Source organism: Typopeltis vanoorti, chromosome 11 (assembly GCF_054136105.1).
Source record: "Typopeltis vanoorti isolate ZY-2024b chromosome 11, IOZ_Tvanoo_1.0, whole genome shotgun sequence".
Classification (NCBI taxonomy): domain Eukaryota; kingdom Metazoa; phylum Arthropoda; class Arachnida; order Uropygi; family Thelyphonidae; genus Typopeltis; species Typopeltis vanoorti.
The window spans coordinates 132,386,881-132,407,882 of NC_143559.1; the positions used below are offsets into that span (position 1 = coordinate 132,386,881).

General features: G+C 42.1%; 1 protein-coding gene across 1 annotated transcript in view; it reads left to right on the forward strand.

The window, feature by feature from the left end:
- The window catches only part of LOC150102055 (homeobox protein cut-like 1), a 308,969-nt gene that overhangs the window by 25,568 nt on the left and 262,399 nt on the right, over nt 1–21,002 (forward strand). Inside the window, exon 2 of the mRNA XM_090399958.1 lies at nt 1,187–1,313. Within this exon, the coding sequence (XP_090256084.1) occupies nt 1,187–1,313 (127 nt within the window). The remainder of the gene's footprint in view (nt 1–1,186; nt 1,314–21,002) is intronic.

A 21,002-nucleotide genomic window follows, 5' to 3' on the forward strand; every position in this document is an offset into this window, starting at 1 on the left:
TAAACTGTTAGTAAAAATGGTTCGGTGAAATTTATATAAATAAAAGGCTTTTTATCACTTCATTATCACATTTAAAATGAGAGGCAAAAAGTTTGAATCAGGAACTATCAAAAGATAAAAGCGTATGCTGTTTTGGAAGCTTAAAAGAAATATTTGAAAAAAAAAAAAATGCACGAAAACTAATCCCAGTATAAAAAGTAATTAAAGGAAGAACGCTTAGTATACAAAAAAAGTTTGAGGGTAATTTGCGTTGTTTCTTCCTTAAAATTAAACCACGTGTTTTCGGAAATTGCCGATGGACCTCTTTCGAGACCGAATCGCTCTGTCCACGGCAGCACGGTCACCTTGGAAATATTTCCTTCACTATTCGCATAGTTTTCAATGTAGATTGAAAATTTCCTAACATGGTTGGGAAATCAAACCGAGCTTATTTCCAAAACTTATTGGATCTGAAAGGTCAAAGAATAATTACACAGCACATTGGCTAAGTACGTTGCCGTGATTTTACGATACCCGAATTTTGTAAATGAATCTATTGTACATACGTGGGTGGATTATGAATTTTTTCTGATTTTTTAAATTAAAATTTTTCATTTTTGTACATTGTCCGGAAAGTCTGCTCTACAGACCAAACAAGGATGACGAACTTCATCTCCCATCTAAAGACAATCGCATCCATCCATGTCCACTGTGGGATTCGAACCCGATGTGGGCATGGACACATGCGATTGTCTTTTGTGTTTGGTATTCCTCGTCTCTGCATAATCAGCGATGAGGGAATACCGATGCATGTGCATCACTGAATATAAGGGAAGCGCAGTTAGCAAAATGGTGCACATTTTTCGAAGAAAAACCCACATTGTTGATGCTTCTTCTGGATGCTCACTGACAAATTACACAGGAATTTCGTACTCCTTGTCATTTACAGATTTCCTGGAAGTATTGGGATATCTGAGCATAAGCTTGTGATATACAAATAGATAGTCCAGCGATGACGCACGAGTTTACAATAAATCTTGTTCGATGCATTCGGAATGGCATGAGAAACAGACGTTCTTCTGGTTCGACTATTTCTTGAAAGCAAAATCCAGAATTCGCAATTAAATAATTCTGGTTGGCTGTAGTTCATTTTTGCATTATTATTTTCCCAATCGCTTCGTAACGTAGTTCTATGTTTCTTCCACAGGACGTACGCAAGGTTGTGGCCCCACTATTAAAAAGTTTCCAAACAGAAGTAGACAACCTGTCGAAGAGGAGTAAAGCCGCTGAAGCAGCCTTTCTTGCCGTCTATAAAAAGATCATCGAACTGCCAGGTAGGAATGTTTATTCTCTCTCTTCTACCGGCAATACTCCTCCTTAATCAATGTTAGAGTAGTTCAGTTATGTCAGGCTTAAAAAATCCTACTGATTTCAAATTATTTAAAACTAATTTCGGCATTTAGCTGTAAAACGTCGAAATCGGAGCGATCCATGAAACAGTTGAGCAGCGCCACTTATTCTGACTTTGCCAGCATGGACACTTGAAAAAAAGCAAAATCATTATGTTTGATGTCAATAGCGAGACTAGCCCAGGGCTGTTTGTATTTCTGCGAGAACTAAATTAAATGAGTCATTAATTAATATCTCTTATTTATTAATTATAGAAGCATTGCATTTTTTTACCTGATACCATTTCTGTACTGTCTCTATTTTTATTTATTTATTTTTCTCTCTCTGAGCGCAGATATCCAAACATACAACTTTCATGCTAACTGATGATCAGATTGAAGACAGCGTGTAATTCGAGTTCCTGTAGAGGGGGGAGGGGTAAAAACTTTTGGATGTTGGACATTATTGCTTCTTAAAATACCTTGACGAGTTATGTTCTGATAATTAAGTTTATTCTGGTCACGTGTTTTTTGGTCAGCTCGGAATTTATTCTTTGAAATCGGTGATTTCAAAGATGATGTTTTGGAGTCACGTAACGATTTTAACAAACTCCATGTGCATCACGCTTTTTTTTTTGACAAATTATGCTGCATTTTTTTTTTTTTTTTTTTTTTTTTTTTTTGCTAAGGAAGTATCACGGATGTATAGTTCGCCCACCGATTAGAGATCCCTCGAAACTTCTGCGCCTGTCAGAAAAAGGAGAATCCATTCCGATAATAGGGTAATCAATCTGTATTGTGGGATGAGTTGTTTATTATTACCGGTCAGAAAATTAACTTCTCTTTTATGATTATTGTAGTTAACTATGTTGCTTGTATAACAGTTGGAAAATTTTACCTATAAAGCACGTGATTTCGCGTGTTGGCGACCAATTCGGACGTCCTTCATTTCTTTCTCCCCTTCAGCATGAATTGACTATTCTTGGCAAGACGCCAAGCAGAGACCTACAAACGGTGGGCGAACTATAACAAGTGCGTAAAAGTAAACACAAACACACACATACAATGAACGATGTCCTCAAAGAGAAAATAGCATTCGGTGACCAATTCAAATGACCAATCTTACCAGAAGACCACACGCAAATAATAGAAATAATAAGGTGGCCTACAACCTCCTGCTCGTTCCGAAAACAACTCCAACCACTTATATACCATCACCGTTCATTTACATTTTTACTTGGTTTGAAATCTGGAATGTTCTTCTATTTGAAAAATGCTAGGCATCTCTCTATTGCACGGTCAACAACTTTGTATTATATGCAAAGAAAACGTAAAGTGTTATTTTAAAGCTTTCATTCACACGTGTATAGATGAAAATGTGACCCTTACGCGATAGGTTAAAATAGCTATTTCGTGCTCAGCATACTCCTGAGTTGCTGAGCACAATAGAACTATAGTGCTGAACAAAGCCGTCTAATATATGTTAGCTATAGAGCATTTTTATCTGAATACACAGGCATGTTGTTTAATGAAACAGTTCCAACATCGAGGGCAGTTACTTTTTGTTTAATTGGATGTTTTTTTTTTTTTTTTTTTTTTTTTTTTTTTTTTTTTTACCGAATTTCGTTCAGATCACCACGATGGCGACACAGCTGATAACTCTTCAGAGTATGGTCTCGAACGTGTGGACGTGGAAGTCAACTCCAAAACCAACTCCACGCATCTCCTGTCTCCGAACTGAGATTTAATTACATTTTATTAGCCATAAATACTGCGGTGTAGTTTCCTTGTAAGGCACCTTAACCGAGCTGATTAAGTATTGAGAACGAGCTGGCGTTATTGAGCATACGTCGCCTCCCGGAGGTACTGCACCGCACCGGATATATTGAGGCGTCCCCAAGTGGTGGTAATTCCTTTCCGCATCAGTTGTGGAATCGCAAGTTCATTTTGAAGTGGAGCAAAGAAATGACATTAACGAAGAGAAACAATCTCGTCGGACACTCGCACGAAAGGTCAATGAAGTTGGTCATCGCACGAAAAGGGCGCATTACTTTTAACGCTCTTTATTTACTCCTTTTTTTCCCCTCCATAATCCAAACGATTGATATAATTACTGTCAGCAACGATGATGTACAGCAGCGCTTCCCAAACTGTGGGCCGCGGCCCCCTTGGGACCGTAGGTTTTGTTGAGGGGGGCCGTGAAATAATGAAAACAAATTTAAAATGTTTTAAGAGTAATTAGAGTTATTATTAATCTTAAAAGAAACGTATTTAACTTTTTTGTTATTTTTTATATTTTAATGTAAAAATTCACACATTGGTGTTGGTTCACAAACTTTGCTTCCTGCGTATTTCGGCGCTTAATGAATATTAGTAAATATTGCTTATTCATATGTTTCATTTCAAAGCAGTAGTTAATTGTATTTACTTCGAATGCTCTCCAGGGAAGCTCCAAATCTTCTTGTCCCTTTCATCACGCGATCTTAATCAGGGACTGTTGATATTGACTTTATATACATATCAAAACTTGTTTTATATTATCACTGTCATCCGAGCTAGTTTTCTGTTACCAATAAAAGTTTCGCATATACTTCACACATGAAAAAAAGCTTAAACAAGTTCATGTGGGAAGAATAGTAACTCGCTTGCAGTGGGGTAAACAATACACTTTTCCTAACAGCCACTATACTGCAGAGGCAATAAAAACAAGTACTTTTATTATGCCAGTGAATAAGGTATGAGCAGTCTGTGTAATATATTTCTCAACAAATAGTGCAATTAGAGACAACCGGGATAAAAACACACTAATTAATGAATCACATGTCCCCTTATACAGAAATTATGCTGTACAGACTGAAACAAAACCATATGTTGCATGGGCAAACACAGTATCTAACTAAAAACTATTGTTATTAATTAGATGTGTGTGAGTTCGATTTCCCAAGGCAGCAATAAAATTCAACCGAACGTGTTAAAATTCGTGAAAGTGTTAAAACTAAGTAATATATATATATATATATATATATATATATATAAAAGAGAAAAATGTTCCTGGTCTGGGGATTCCCTTATTCAGGTAATATTCACTAATTTCATGTTATCAGTCTGTGGTGTGCCAGTATCGGTAAGTGGTGATATTATTTGATCTATTCTACGTTAAAAAATTTAACCCTGAGATGGATAAGTGGCTGATAAAAAATAAAATAAAAAAAATTCCCGTGAACAATCAGAAGAGAAACAGACTCAAAAAAAGGACAGTATTTTACCAGAACAGCCCGCATCGTCTTCAGAACCAAACGGTAAGAGGCAAAATATGTAATATTTGCATTTGATTTTTGCAATATTCGCTGTGTATGTTTTGTATTGAATATAAATACAATAATTATTATATATCTCTCTATTACGATTTTTTTTTCGAGGGGGGGGGCGTGAAATATTTTAATTTTTGCGAAGGGGACGCTGACATCCAAAAGTTTGGGAAGCAATAATGTACAGGGTATCCGCGAAACATTCTCGGATTGTGTTAAACTTTCGGTCGCCATTTCTGCAATCAATGCACACCGGGGATGCGTAGGGTAATTTGCCATTTCCTTTGTATCGGGGCTTCCAGAATTAAACAGTAGTCTCAAGAAATTCGAAAAATCGTCCACTGGAATCCGATGATATCCGATATAAATTTAATGAAATTATCTTCTCGGGGAAATCGGGTATCGTGCCGGAGATCGTCTCTTCGTGCAAGAGTTCCATTGGAACGGTAGCCACACACGAAATGCTATCAGTTGTTAGGGAATTGCATACAGATCAATGTATTGATAAAGATTTGATTTTTTTTTCTCTATTCATTTCCATATTCACAACAGAATCGTCGTTATGGCAACGGTGTCGTGTTGATTAGTGCGTTCGATAGCCACACCTATCTTATTTAGAAGCTGGAATCGAACTCCTTGATTACCATCTGAGGATGAAACGGTTTCAGTTTTTTTTTTTTCTTTCTCGGAACCCTTTTCTTGTTACATTTTATTGATTGCGGCTTATTCCAGGTAGCGCTGGGGTCAGCTAATGAGGAAATTTATGGCATTCGCTGTTTTGAGAGAGGAACGCGAATGACGTCGAATGAATAATACCGACTGCTTCGTTTCGCACACAAGCGCGTGTCTGCGTATAGCATGTTTCGTGCAGTTGCTGCTGCATATATAGCATGCGTGCGCTCGCCCTATGACGTATCATGCCTCGCCATGTCTTTGGAAATTGACAATTATGTGTGCGCACGTGCTCGTTTAAATAATACAAAGTTGGGCATTTCGTGTCGCGGTTTTCTGTACTGACACGTGTTTTTATTTTTTTATGTTTTCTTTCTTTATTTTTATTTTATTTTATTTTTTTTTCAGGGCCCAGAAATTATTCTTAGTTTATTTCAGAAGGCTCAATCTAGATGTTGAAACCGAAGTGAGCATGGGCGTCTGCAGAGGGAGACAAACGGGGCACTCCCCCTCCCCCGGATCTACTTGTGAAAAAAAAAATCAAATAAAAATGTATTGATGTAATTATTTGTCTCCAAGCTTTGCCTCACCCCCCCCCTTGGAAAATTTTCTGCGGACGCCCATGAAAGTGAGCTTCACTTATTGCTGGACAGGATTTAAAAATTGGCGGAAGATGGGGTGGGGGTATCCTATATGTCGAATTTTTATGCGATTCCCACCCACGAAAAGTTCTCTGCTTACTGGAGGCCTGAAGTGGCTTGAAAAAGTTCCATGTTTGGTCTCTAGAGCAGGGTTTCCTACATTATATAAGACAAGTAATTTTATTTAATAAAATAAATAAATAATAATAAAATAAATGGCCCACACCCACGGTACATTAAGTACCGTGGGTGTGGGCCAAAAATTACGCTATTTGTATTTTTTTTTTAAATCCGGAAATCCTGCTCTAGTGACCAAACATGGATCTTTTTGAAGCCACTTCAGGCCTCCAGTAAGCAGGGAAGGTGGTCTCCCACTGGACAACGAAATTCACCACCCAAGTAAATTGCTTTTAATTTCTGATAATCCCAGTGAAGAAATTATTTTAATTCTCTTACTGTCGATGGTTCTTTTCTTCATTTTGAGCCGCTGTTTGCTATTCACCGACGACATCTGGAAAACGGTCGAGTCTTCCGCACAGCCGAATGGAGAAGTAACTCGCATTAAATTTGGACCTCATAGGTCACGCGCACATTCTAACCAGATATCGCCGTGTTGTTTGTGCGTGTCAGTCTGCTGCGGCTTGATTGCTGAAGTCGGGGGTCGGCAACTCGCTGTGTGTGACATGATAGGGTTAAATACGATGGCTTTTTGAAATTCCTTGAGCGGTAACGTGGGAAAGAGGGCGTTGGTTGTACTAACCTTGACATTGCTTTGCTGCCATCTTGAGATTTTTTGTTTTTGTTAGAGATAAATCTGACCTATGTTGAAGTTATTTTTATTCCCAACATGTCAATTCCGCATTCTGAAAATATTTTTCCACGACCTTTGTGTCGTCGATGAACTCGGTTCCGGAGCTTTGAGGGTCTTATTGCGAACAGTGAGCGGGACAGGACCTTTTGCCGATCTGATCTTGCGCTTCATCCGTTGATGTTAATCTGCTAACAAGGTTTTAAGATTTAATTGTTCATCCTGTGGATTTGCAGAAGAGTTATGCTAATCTCGCGAAGGAATGCTGTGCACGAGGTGGCCAATGCACCTTAATCGGCTCAAGGCTCCAGGTGTCGAGATAGCGAACATTTCTCGGGTCATCTTTAACCGGATTCGGGTAAAGAACAGAACAGAGTTAGATTTAACGATGCTCCTAATGACTCCGGGAAGGCCCGGCAAAGAAGCGGAAGTTATCCGAAATCTTAAGGGATTCGTTAATGAGGGAGAAGATTATCTGTCGCATTTCCGGGACCAGATCCAGTAATTGTTTGCTACTTAAATGTTTTTATCTCGCCCTGCCCCAACCCGGGGATGGTTAGCACTTGCGTGAAAGAGCGCGATACCTTTTAACCCCGTCGATTTTAACGTGCAACGAAGTTAATAGTCGCCATTTTGCATAAATAGCGCGTGCTGTTGGACGTCGACCAACTAATCAATAGGGTTCGTCACCGCTAGCAACAATCTGTTATGCCGTCTGTATTTATATGACAATACCAATGGAGCGGTTTCTCCCTAGCATTCGACCGAAGTCCGTGGGGTTTCTTCGGGAATTGCGATGCAGTGGAATTCTCATCGGATATGCGTGGCAATAAAGAAGTGCAACAAACCAAAGCGAAACATAAACGTAGAAATTGAATTGAATCCCTTTAACATAAAATAATCTGTAAGCTGTTACACTGTTTTATATATTTACTGCTTGTTTGCTTCTCCACCTTCCGTTGTGATTATTTTGAATTCCATTCTGCTTTCTGGAGAGTTTTAATGCGTGAAACGTCAGTTCTGAACGCGTGGGCCCCGCGAAGATTTAAGAAAAATAAATAAATCATAAATAAACTGAGGACGAAATGGAACAGGATACGGCGGATTATCAGATATTTCCCCTTCTGTTCGGAGATCGCTTGACAGGTCCCCTACGTTGCTTCGTGCATTTCATGTAGCACAATGAGTGGATTGGTTACGTTTGGAAAGTAGGTTGGATCGCAGATGATGCTGAAGGAACGAGAAGAGTAATGCTGTGTGATCACTTGTTAAAACTGCATCGTCTTCATATTACTCGATAGGTTCCGGATTTTTTTTTTTTTTTTTTTTTTTTTTTTTCGGTTGGACCCGCCGCTTGTTGTTTTGATGTTTCAGATTCATACCACCGACTTCATAGCTAGATCACTGAATAGTTGTTTTGCTTTCGCCGGGGTTGTCGCAGATACGGCTGTGCAGTATGACTAGTGCAAAAGTTCTGTAACCGCTGTCATTCACACGCCACACGCACCAACTATGCGTCAGCGATTTGACACGTTGCCACTGCTTTTTTCCAACCGTCATAAATAAAATTCAAAAATAAAAATAATTGAGAATTATTTTTATTTTTTTTACAAATTTCGTAAAAGAAATTAAACATTGAAACATTTCAAAGGTTATGAACTGTTTATAAATGTCGTGTTCCCTTCTGAACTAAAGCGTCGTTGCACTGGTATTCACGTGCACTCTATCATACATTAACATATATTAACACACACACACACACACACACACACACACACACACAAATCCACTTAAAAGTGGATTTGTGTGTGTGTGTAGTTGCTGCTGCTGTTATGATAAGAACTATTTGGTTCTCGGTCTATTTGCGAACAAGAAAAGTCTTGCAGTATCGAAAGTATTCCGATTGCTTAAGTCATCTAAAAATATGGACAAAGTATTAGGTAACAATTATTCATCGTGAGCTCCCCCCCCCCCACGATTTCTCTTTTTCATTAATAGAATGAGAATGTTTAAGAGTTCTTCCGCAAACCTGAAAAGGACAGAACCTAGAAAGGTAAGTGTTGTTTCATAAGTCATGCATTTAAGCAGAATAAGATGTCACACGTTTGCGCGGCTTGTCCCGGAATCAAATAGTTCCCCGTCGATGAGAAACGTTCCCCGAAAGTATAATTGAATTTCCACGTTCTTCGCCTGTGGAAGGCCATTTCCAAGCTGTTCGTTGTGTAGCAGAGCCTTATTCCTTTTAACACGTGGGTGCATCTGCTGTTCTTAAAAATTCCATGTTTAGTGCTGATTGCTTTAGTTGGTCAACTGCTTTTCCTGTTGTTTCGGGTTTGGTTTAGACTGTCTGTTTTTACCTGAAAAATAAACAGAAACAGAGCAGTGTAATTAGCAAAATTCCTAAAATTGATTTCATGGTTTAAGACGATCGAGGAAGTGTGAGATGTTGAATTGGACTGGATTAAATGCCGAGTTGGTTGCTGAGTGGATAGCGTACGTCAATACGGTATGTGTTACCGGGGGGAGGGGGGTGAATCCCACTTTGATATGGATGTTTGGGAACTTCTTTGAAGATTGATTTAATGAGATGAGCGAAACTGCTTATTGGAGACTTGAAGTGGCACGAAAAAGCTTCTTGTTTATTCTGTAGAACAGGATTTCTCGGATTACCACGCTGCTAAATGTACGTGTAAAGCTAACGATCTTTCGTTGGCGAAGTTCACATTAAAAAATTGGATTGTGTGTGTGCGTGCGAAATCAAATGGGCAACCGTTTGGGATGCACAGAACATTTATCACGCCTTTTCAAGTGAAGGTGAGTTAGCAATGTCATGGGAATTTTTTTTTCTCCTCCAGGAACCTCTGGTTGTTCATTTCGAAAAACACACGCATCGCCGTTGGATATTTGGTTTTAAAAATCTGCATGGTATGGTGCTAGTTCTCTCGTCAGCGTGAAAGCGAGAGAGAGAGAATTGACAATTACGACGTCCTGTTCGGCAGGCATGCGTGTTTGTGAATATTTTTAGGTAGTAGATTATTTTCATCGATTTGTGAAACCACCACCCTGTTTATTGGAGTCTGAAGTGACTTACGTCTTGCAGTACAGCACATCACTTAAAGCACACGTTGGCGCTTGATCTATCGCTTTCACCTTTTCGTGGGCAGGAATATCAAGGAAGATGGCAAATCATGAAAAGAGGATTAAAATCGTGCTTCGCTGATCTTTCAAGGTCGGACTAAACGGTGTAATGAGTGTGCCTGTAGCGCATCGTCACCCGGCAAGATGACACGTGCCATCATCTAACTGAGTGATTGGCGATGCTTTGTGTGGGTTCCTCCTCGCGAGAAGACCGATGGATTTCGTCATTTTATGATGATCTTGAACGCATTTGTGTTGTTGTTTTGAGTTTTGTCTTTACTGGGGAAACACTTCTTTCCTCCCCCTCTGCTCGGGTACTGCACCACCCTACCGATTAAGGGTCACCTTGCTCACTTACTCAGCCAGGTCATCGTACAAAGGATTCGGAATCAACCGAAATCTTCGTCATCCGGGCCGATTGCAGTGTTGATGCTGGCAGCCACAACACACGTGGGCGGGAACGCAATCTCTAAATCATAACCTCCGAGCGTTGTTTCGGTAGTTTTGCGGGCCCTCCCTGCCTTCTAACCGTTTTTCGTGTTGTTTCTTGCCGTGTTTTATGGACCTGTGACGACCCCTCGCGAGGAAGATACCAGAGTGGGGGCATGTCACGAGGAGGAAAGCATACCGAGGAAAGAGGTCGGTGGGTGGGATCGTTAATAAGTAAACAGACGGAACGCAGGGACCGATGTTTTATTACGGCGGGATGATAGGGTTTACTGCTAGGCCTATTTCTCCCGTTCAGACCACTGCTGGCAGGCCGCAGTTATTCTCCTCGAATCTCTACACGCGCTGCTTTCCAGCAGCCGTAGCGGCGGCAGCGGTGAGGTCGGTGATGTCTTAATCGGTGTCTGTCTCGGTGTGCGGAAATCCTGCATGATTTACCGCTGCCGTGTATCGTCGGTCGGCACGGAGACGAGAAAATGAGCGAATTACGGGCGTTTGCCCTTCTTAGAGGTCGTGGCTGGCACGTTTGATGGGGGGAGGGGGGGGTGAGATCGCTATAAGGGACGGAACGAAGGGGGTAGAGTAGCTAAAACTCGGGGCGGATCGGCATGTCTGCATCATCAAGCTGCGGAACCATAAGCACGTGATTTACTCCTAAATCGACGTAACCTGCTTCGTCAGGGCGTGACCTTTGACTCAGCGAGGTTGGTTCCTCCCGTCTTTAAATTTGCAAGCCAGTGCGTGCGCTCTCATAACGCACGCACGCAGCCCAAAGTGTCGCGAAAGAGAACCAATGCAACAGGCGTTTTGTTCGGATGTCACGTGCACAAGATTCCTCCCCGTCTACGGCGACAACACCAAGCCATTCCGAACAGGTGAAAACGCTCGCGATAAATTTTGTCGCGAGGATGTTATCGACCGCTCCGAATGCCTTATCTAGGATCGTACGCATTTTCGCGACTGTCTTGTACCGCCAGGTGGCAGCAGCAGATCTCTTTACACTTTCGGCTCCCCGAGTTGGATAACCCTCCTCGCGCTGTCTCTGTTTAATTCATCTTGCAAAAGTGGACACAGGGACACTTGCGTTTCGTCCCCCCCCCGTCAGATGCAGTCCCTCAAGTGCCTGTCCGCCTAGCTCTGCTCATCTCGTTGAATGTCAGACGGTTTTTGCACGGTTACTAAGAGAAAGTGAAGGAACGACAAGGAAATAAACATTACACGGAGTGCATCTGCGCTGTGTGTTTACCTTCCTTTTAATGTTCTTTTGTTGTGAATGCTACAACTTCTAAATAATCCTGGAGGAGAACTTGTAATTTAAAGGTCAATTTTTTTTTGCTTTCGTGGGAGTGTTTCGCTTATGTCGGAGCGGGGGGGGGGAGGTGGCTGTCTTATGTCACTAACCTTGTGTGTCTAATGTCCGTAACCACGGAGAACTTCATATAAGTGTCTATCTTCCGCCTCTCCTCTTCATCTTTCGACCTTGGTAACGCTATCCCATTGAGAGGTTTTCCCCCCTGCTGGGGAGAGGGAGGGGGGAAGCGATTTGGTCTGTGCTTTAAAAACACTCCAAATCCGTTACAGCGCTGATGTCGCACCCTGCAGACGACGTTAATCCGTCAGCAAAAACCCTTTATGCTTCGCAATTCATTCTTTCGAGAGATATCGGGAAGGGTCATCGCCTGGTGACCTGGGATGGTACACAGGCGCGTGCATCCGGTCAGCTTTGACGGCATGACAAAGACCTAGAGCTCTGGGAGACGTCTGATCAAGTTCGGCGGAGCGGCTCCCCCCCCCCTCGTCCCTCTTTTCGTCATGCCGAGGGCGGTGCTGCGCCGCGTGCCGTACGACGAAATGGGGTCGCGACCCCGCGAGGGTCAGAGTACTTGGTTTTCCCATCATTCCCCCGTTCTCTCCGGCCGAACCTCGCGGGAGGACTCGGTAATGTATTTGAAGAACGGGTGAGCGTCTGTGGGCGTTCATCGAGTTGATATTAAGTTCCATCGCCAGGCGTGATTAATGTCTACCCTCGAGGGCAACAATCACCATAATCTTGGTACCAGGGCACTTTCTGGCCACTTTTTAATGGGCATACTTGATTAAGACCCGCTCGAACAGGTGGTTCCTTTTGTTTTGTCTGCGATCAACTGGTCGCTACAGATTAATGGGCGTGGTGGCGCCCTGCCCCCCCCCTCCCCCCTTCCTCGGTCTGAATAAAGCGTTATTTGTATCACAGACGGTCCCTTGTTGTGCAGGCATTTCGTCGAAAGGCGGTATTATTTTGCGTTCGTGATGCAGGTGCCGAAAACACAGAAACTGGTTTCGGGGAGACTTAAATGAGGAGGGTGCTATAATTACGCCGCATTAGGATGGCGAGAAGATTTGCTTCGTACAGCTAATTGGTTACGATCGGACTCATCCCGAACAGCCACGCTGCATATGATAAATCTCGTGCGGGAATGGCAGCGAACACAAAGAAGGGAAATTTTCAGACCGCAAGTTATGCGGTTTCTGAGAGATATCCGTAATAGGCGGCCGAGGGAGAAGCGAATTGCGATTGTCATTTCGCTTCTGGTTAGCGTAGTGCACCTCCAAGTCATTTCTACAAATCAAGATTTTTAGTTTTACGTGTTAAGACGAATGTTCATTAGTCTTTCTCTCTCTCTCTCTCTGAGCAAAGTGGCTTCGCTCCTTGCACTACATTCAGGGTCAGGACGTAATCGGCACAACGACTTCGTAATTGTAAAAACACCAAACATCCTGTTGAAGATGAAGCCAACCTAAGAAGTGCTTGAATTCGTGTCTGTTGGCTGCGTTAATATCGCCCGAGCAATATGTGGGGCCTTGCTACACTTGCATACATTAATCACCAGATGAAATTCCGTTTATGGATGGTAGCCTTTTGAAATTACAGCCGCCCTTTCACAAGAGGGAGGAAGATTACACATCTAAATTGAGAGTGGACATCTGGCACACAACAGAAGCCATTAAGGGAGGATTAGGAATGCAATTATGTAGCCCTGGCCATTCTCTAGCTGATTGTGGATAATAAGAGTGCCATCTAGCGGTTCGAAGGTATAAATGGACGAACTTCCTCTCTCGATCTGTCAATGTATTCAAGGTCTACTGGTAATGGACAATTTGCCGAGGAGTAACCCTATGATTAGTTTCAATTAAGACAGCTCTTGAATAAGCATTATCTTTAATGTTGGTTCCCCAAGCAACGCCACCTAGTGTCGCGACGATTTGCTGCGTCTGCAAAATAATGGTAGTAAATATTCTTTCTCCTTTCGGTAAAGGAGTGACTACAGCAAAAATTAAAATGACTCTCGTGAGATAAGCTGCATATTACAATAAATAAAAAAAAGCTTAAGTTAATTTCGTTCTACAACCATACCAGGGTCCTTGGCTCTGAAACGTTTGTCCTACACTTTCATTACACGTGAGGAACCAGCCAAGATATGCTGTAGAATACACAACTACACTTCGGTACTGGATTCTCCCCTCCCCTCCCCCTCAGCACCTTCGAGTTAAACGACGATGATAATTCGCATTTCACAAATCGTTGTTGATTTGGAATTTTGTTGGTGATACATTGCTGAATAGAAATTCTAATTTTGCGACTCGCCTCCGATGCCACAGATTCCAGAGCTCTCTTACAGGCTGAATTGCTGTTATTATTATGTTTTTTAAATTTTACGTTGTATTTTCTAAATATAGTTCATTTGGACTTCTCTCTTGCGTTGTTATCGCATTTCCTATTTGACATCGCACATGACGACGTAGCCGAGTTCACTTCGGATTCTCGTTGGGTGACGCATTCCATTTTTGGAATTCGGACTCCATCTCAATATGCGTAGAAATAATTTCAACGTTGCCGGCAGTTTCCAAGGATAAGCTCGGACTTCCAGTTGCGCGCGCACGTATAAAGAAGCTGCGGATAAGATAATCCTGGAAAAAGTGAGTCCTCCTGCTTCCCATTGCCAGCAGCGAGAGAAATATTCCCCCGTGATAAATTACCGTCGACACTTCTCAATTAGAGTGCGAGTTGCTAGTGCGCATGCGTGCTTTTCCAATCTCGGCATTTTCCTCGGCCTGATCAGTTTTGAGTGATTAGTAAATCCTCCCGCTTGTTTGTGTGTTTATCTGAGGGGGTTATACGCGTGCGTGCGTGCCTCTGTGTACAGCGGTGCGTGCATGTGGCAGGGCCCGACGAGATGTGTATGTGTGATGGCCGCCATTTTGTTCGCAAAAGGTCGCGGTTAGGCGAGTCCAGAGTGAAGAGGCTACGAATGTGTTGTCTCCGGTGCCGAGGCAATTACTCGAAAATGGAGATCGCTAATTAGTTAATTAAGGTGGAGTGTCAATCATAATTACTTCCGGTTTGGTGAGCAGGTACTGTTGTGGGGCGCGAGGACCTCAATAAGTGGGCTCCGATTGTGCGCTGCCCGGCTGGCTCAGCCACAAGACACTGTACTGATAATGAAATCCACCGAACGGAAGGAAAGCTCCAGACCTTCCCCGAGAGAGAAATTGATTAGGTCTTCACACCGGAAATAGCAGCGCAGTCAGGTGGTCTGAACGCCTGCATCACGTGCTTGTCACTATCATTAAGCTTCGTTTTTTTTTGTTTGTTTATTGTTGTTTTGATAAAGAAATTTTTCATTTTTTAACTTCATATGATTGCCATCCTTGTTCGCAGGAAGGAATTAACATGACCTCCGGTCGATCGGCCCATTCCTTTCCCACTCTTTGACCCAATCATCAAGTTAGTCTTATTGTCAAGACGAATCCGACCCTGTCAAATAGACGAAGCCTAAGACACATATTTAAGAGGCTAATGCCCTCATTAGGGTTCTTTCTTGTTTAGTTACTGGATCGCTAACTGGCGCTGCAGCTCGCTGGGATTGGCGAGAGTGTTTGGTAGCGAAGAACTCTCAGAATGAATTGAGAAAAAAATTGCAACAGTCGATGAAATTTGCGCAGTAAATCTGTACATATGATCAGTGATTAATCTGAGATTGAAGTTGTACAATCTCGAGTGGTAGAAGTTGTAGAATGTCGGGTAGGGTGAGCTGATCCCTTTCTTCTGTCGGTGGTGGTTTAAATGTGCTCATGAAGGAACCCTTTGAGCCACATTCTACATGTCTAGTGTCTTCGCACCACACAACATCGGGAATTTATCACCAGATATTTTCTCTATTATATCAGCGAACTGTGGTGGACGGGAATCACCATTTCTTTCACCGATAAAGGAAAAAAAAAAAAAAAAAGTGGCTCTCGCAAAGCTACTAAGACGGCGTGTGTACCACTACTGGTTCTAGTTGTGGCCACAGCTAGCTGCAAGACCTATCTATGATATTTGTGAAGGTATGGAGGCTATGAGTTCTTTTTTTTTTTCATCAAATCTTCAGTAACCCTTTGCGATGCTTCGAAATGACCACGTTTCTGTCATTTTTTTAAAAAAATTCCTGATTCAGATTTTCTTATTTTTTTGCGATTCCTGCTGGCCATTTTTATAGAAATAATTCTGTGACCATTTGTGTGTTCATATATAAATATTCCCGTGTGCCCTTTCTTGTGTTTGGAACCTCGCGCACAGTACAGGCATTTCTTTTTTCTATCATCCACAGCAACTGACTTTTGTCGAAGTTTAAAATTAATCACTTTTGTAATCATATCCTGTCAATTGAAATGGTTTTTGTTCACTACGTATCGAACACCAGTCGCGTTTTTGTGTTAATGTTTCCACACTCGTACAAATGTTAGTTCTCTTCTCGCTGCAATGTCTTGATCTGGTAGCGCCTCCTTCAATAGCAAAGCTGGACTAAATCGCCTAGAATTTCTTCCTCCGCTTTCTTCACTTCATGGTCACGAAAGAGAAAAACACAGCGAGACGTCTGCCCCCCATCAGGCAGCGTAGTAGTTCCAATATAAATAGCGAAGTCAGTCGTCGATCGAGTTTGCATAGATCAACGGATGACAAATTTCTCACCCTCGATCTAGCACTTTTCGGGATAATCCAGTTGCACGCGCACATCCTTTAAGCATAGTAACGTGTATGTTATTGGCTAAAACAATTAACTTCGAATCCCTAGCGGAGAAATCGATAATTTAGCGCGCGCTGCTCCCATATATAGAATTCTAAAAGTTCGTAGGCTTGTGGCCGTGGGGAATAGGGAGATCTCGTTCATCGAAGTGCGTGTTTCCCTTAATTCTGTGTCTTGTAGTTCTTTGAACATGTCATCTGTTTACTGACGACCGCTTCGGATCATGACAGTTTCCATTTTCCCACACCGCTAATGAAGTGTACGCCACCGCATACCTATAGTGTTGCTTGACCCAGTTTCCCGGCAACCTGCGTAAATAATAAATAGGCAATATTGCAAATGGTCGACCCGGATATTCCCCGTACCCCCAGACTGTTATCAGCGAGCTTTCCCACCCCGGCATGACCTTGGACCGTTCGCCTCAGATGCGTGTTCGCCGACTACTGGCAGCATTCCCCGGTTTACGGGCCCACAAATAGATTGACAACACGGCGCGAGAGGTGAAACCAACGTCTGTGCACGGTTAATGGGCCAAACCGCATTAAAACTGCAATCAGTTGATCACGCGAAACAGAACTTCGTCAGTGAGACTGTCTCCGGCGACAGCATGGAGACTGCAATCCACCCTTCTCTCGTCCCCTCCCCCTCCTGTTGTCTGTTTGATAACCTGTTCATCACAGTGGCACCAATTCCAGTAATTCACGTTCATATGCATAGGAAGAGGGGGGGGAATAAACCCCCTCTTGTCGTCTGATGACGAAACTATCATCTCATGATTAAGTCACTCGTTGGCTTTCAGATACATTTCTTACTCATAATCGCCGGATTCCAGTTCATAATGCTGTAAACTATACACAAAGGCGATCTTAATTCAAAATGATTTGAACAAGTGCCTCTCTTTGTCTTATGCAGCGTTTTCCTTATCTCTGAGTATCGTTTTATTTTCATGTTTTTTTTTTTTTTTTACTTTTCTTTTCAAATTAATGAAGATAGAGAAGAAGGTGCCCATAAAACTATCTCTCATGCCTATCTCTCGCATAGATTTTGATTGATTTCTTTCAATTTGATGTTTTAAAATTTAAAATTTTAAAAATACCATCGCAGACTGTATAGTGATTTTTTTTTTTAATTTATTTCTAATGTAAATTATTTGTTATGTGACCTGCTCGACATACTTCCTATTATCACATTTTTGCTTACGTTCGTGAAGGGCCTCGAAACCGTTTTTAGGAAATGACACAAATTGGTTCTCTTTCTACATTTCGATGTGATTGGGGGCGGGGAGAAGGAAGAAACATTTTGTTATGAGTAAAAGATGATAAACGAAATTTTAAATGGTCATAGTCACCGTTATGTAGCTCCAGATACTTCCTTAAAGGTAAGAAGTCTGTTTAGTGTGAAGCAGATTAGTTTCGGGGTTTTGTGTCTGGACCAGTTGAGTTTCCGATGGAATCGGAGTGTCCTCTCGAGAGAGCCTTCAAGAACGAACGTTTATTGCTCGGCGATCTTTCGGTGAGTCATCGGCCTTGGACAGGCAGAGACCTGTTTTATTGTCTCACTTCCTTCCTGTGTTCCTTTTTTCTTCCTAATTAAATGTCTTTTCGCAGGCTAATCGCGAAGTTGTTCTTCCATCAAGACCGCTGCATATCATCTACGAGGACTTGTCTGTGCGTGCGTGCGTGCGTGTGTATGCGAGCTTGCTTGTGCGCCTCTACAAAATTCAAAAGAGTGATACAATCTCCGATCTCCATAAAAGTTTAATGCATCCTACAAGCGCTACGACGACACCCCCTTCCCCCCCCCCCCCCTCTGTGAATCATTGAAGCGTTTAAGTCGTGCGACAAGGTGAAGTTGACGGAGTGAGGGGAGGGGGTTGAGAAGGTTTTCCGCTCAATTGCCAGCCTGCGTGGTAGAAATCATCTATCGGCGTACGGAGGGAGGCTTGAAAAAAGGGGGTGGGGGAGGGAATCGTCGAGCTATGCACGCCATATGTTTCTACCGTCTTTGTATCACGTGAGAATCGTGACTACCGCGTGCCACTGTCTTCTGATGACTTCTTTCAGGTCAGAAACGTTTGCTCGCCACAGGGCCTTCTCATTGTTGTCATGATGTTCGCGTGCCCTCTGTCGGTGTATTTGTTAGCCACAAACATGTAGTCGTTAGTATAACGAGTAACATAACTTAGTAATATAATTTCGCGATACGGCGATCGGAAGAAGTGCGTTTTTTTTTTTTTATTTGTGTTTTGTTTTTATTCTTTTTGTTTTGTTTTTCCCTTGCCATTTTGAAATCTCCACGTTTTAGTCCAATACGGATTCCGTGACGTTGCGTGAACTTCGCACGTGGCTTACCTCACGTGATCCATTGTTGCCCATCGCAATGCTTTAAGCTGCGCGTGCACGAAAATAAATGACATTTCAACCTGTTGGCGAATGCATTTTATCTTCCGGCCTTTGATTGCGGCTTTTAATCTTTTGTGCGTACGCATTTCTATTACGAGGAAAAAAAGGAATAAAATCAGCGGTTATGAATTCTGGACTTCAACTTCGCTTTCAGTTTGCGACTGATGTTGCATCCATCCTGGGGGGGGGGGGTTCTCGCAGATTCGTAACTTTTTTGATGATGTTGTTATGAGTACGCAGCGAGCGAATAGTGATGCCAAATGAATTTCCAGCCGAGGCAATTCATCGTCAACATATTTATGTGTGCCGCTGTTTGACGAAAGCCTTCTGGTGGTGTTGTGGTCGCGGTGCATGCCACTTAGTGGCGTGTCGTAGGTCAGGGAGACAACACGGAATTATCATCGTATCGTTGTTTGTTAGGGACTGGCACCGGGGAGAGAGAGGCGAGACGTAAACTAAGCCATTAAAGGTAGAGACACAGTTATCTGCTTGTGTAGTAAGCAGAATGACGCTTCCTTCAATAAATGATTGCTGCGGGGGGCGACGGAAAATGCGGAGCATCCGTCACCGTTTTGCGTAGCACCGTCGATAGGAGATAAGCGTTTATTTAATGCGACTTTCAGAACGTTGGCGTCATCTTGTGTCTCTTCTTCCTCTTTCGCTCCATTACTATCACTTTTAGCGAGCTCTGCACCGAAGACCGTTTGCAAGACGAACTATTCCGATAAGATATCAAACCTTCAGGTCAGAGTTTGACATACGACACCGATATGTACTTGGCAACAAGAGGCTTGTCTTGTGTGTGTGTGTGTGTTTTCCACGCATCTGCCTTCGTTGTTATCGAGTCATCAAGTGTGTGTCCCCTTTTCTTTCCCTGTCACTTCGTATTGCTGCCTGCGAATGTCTCTAAATGAAAATTTAAGGGACGGCTCTAAATGATTTCCGTAAGGATACTTTTCCATTGAAAATACGGAACATTGTTCGTATAGATAGCGAAGCATCATCATTCGTGTTGAGCTTTAAAGTACTTTATCAGACAGCCCTCGATATGCTCAGCAACAAACTAAGTATCAACTGTGTGTGCACCACTTATTTTATTTTTATTTATTTATTTATTTATTTTTTTGTAGCGATTGCTTAATAATTATAATTTCATAGAGTTTATTTATTTAGTGACTGGTGTATATATAGAATAGAAGGTGATGAGAATAAAACGGAAACGATAAAACAGAAAAGCCATCATGGTTTAACAGATTTTGAATCCACAATACAGCTTCAGGTTTAACATCAAAAAGACCATTTCAGTTCCAAGCTAATAGAACACGTGGTACTCACTAGCGATACGTTTAATGGTTTGGGTTAAAACTGCACGATCACAGTGTGGAGAGTTAGTGCATTTCCATTTGTGGTGCATTTCCCGTCTTGATCTGGTTAGGTGTAGACCATGGATGTCTTGGAAGGTGAAAGCCCTTTAGTCTGGCAGTTAGAGCCGTGTTTCAGATTTTTTTCAAAATTGCACAGCAGTTCTTTGTCTACATTTCAGTCTGAGTAGATGCCTTCATGTGTGAATATCACTGTTCTCAAAGCCTTTTACTTTCGTAATGTAGGAGGAGCAATATTATTAAGGGTCAGGAGCCGTTAAGTTGGCTGATATTATTATTATGGAGATGGACCTCGTGGCTTGGTTGGGAGGACTGTTAAGCCACACTAGGGCACAGAGTTCGGCCGTGAAACGCAAAAATGTCAACGCTGTTATGCGTAGTGTACTGGCATCTCAACTCCATGAAGATTCTGTTAGTTTCTGCAAGATATTGTTGCGAGTTTTAATTTAATACCAGCAATCTTTGTCAAGTGATCTTTTGATGTCAAGGATCGCTCAACAGTCATTCCAAGATAATTCAGGATTCAATTGCTTCTCTTTTTTTTTTTTTTTACTATATCGTTATCCATAATATTGAACTTTAAACTGTAGAAAGATTCTCTAAACTCTCCGAATTATTTTGTCAAATTTTCAACCCATTTTTGATGCTTCTTCACGCTTGAGCCTTTTAACGAAATCGTGACTGACTTGCACATTTGGAGCCATCAATGTAATAAGACAGTTCTGAGTTATAGGAAGAAATGTAAAAATTTTCACTCGACTAAAAATGAATTAAAAAATTGTAGGACGTT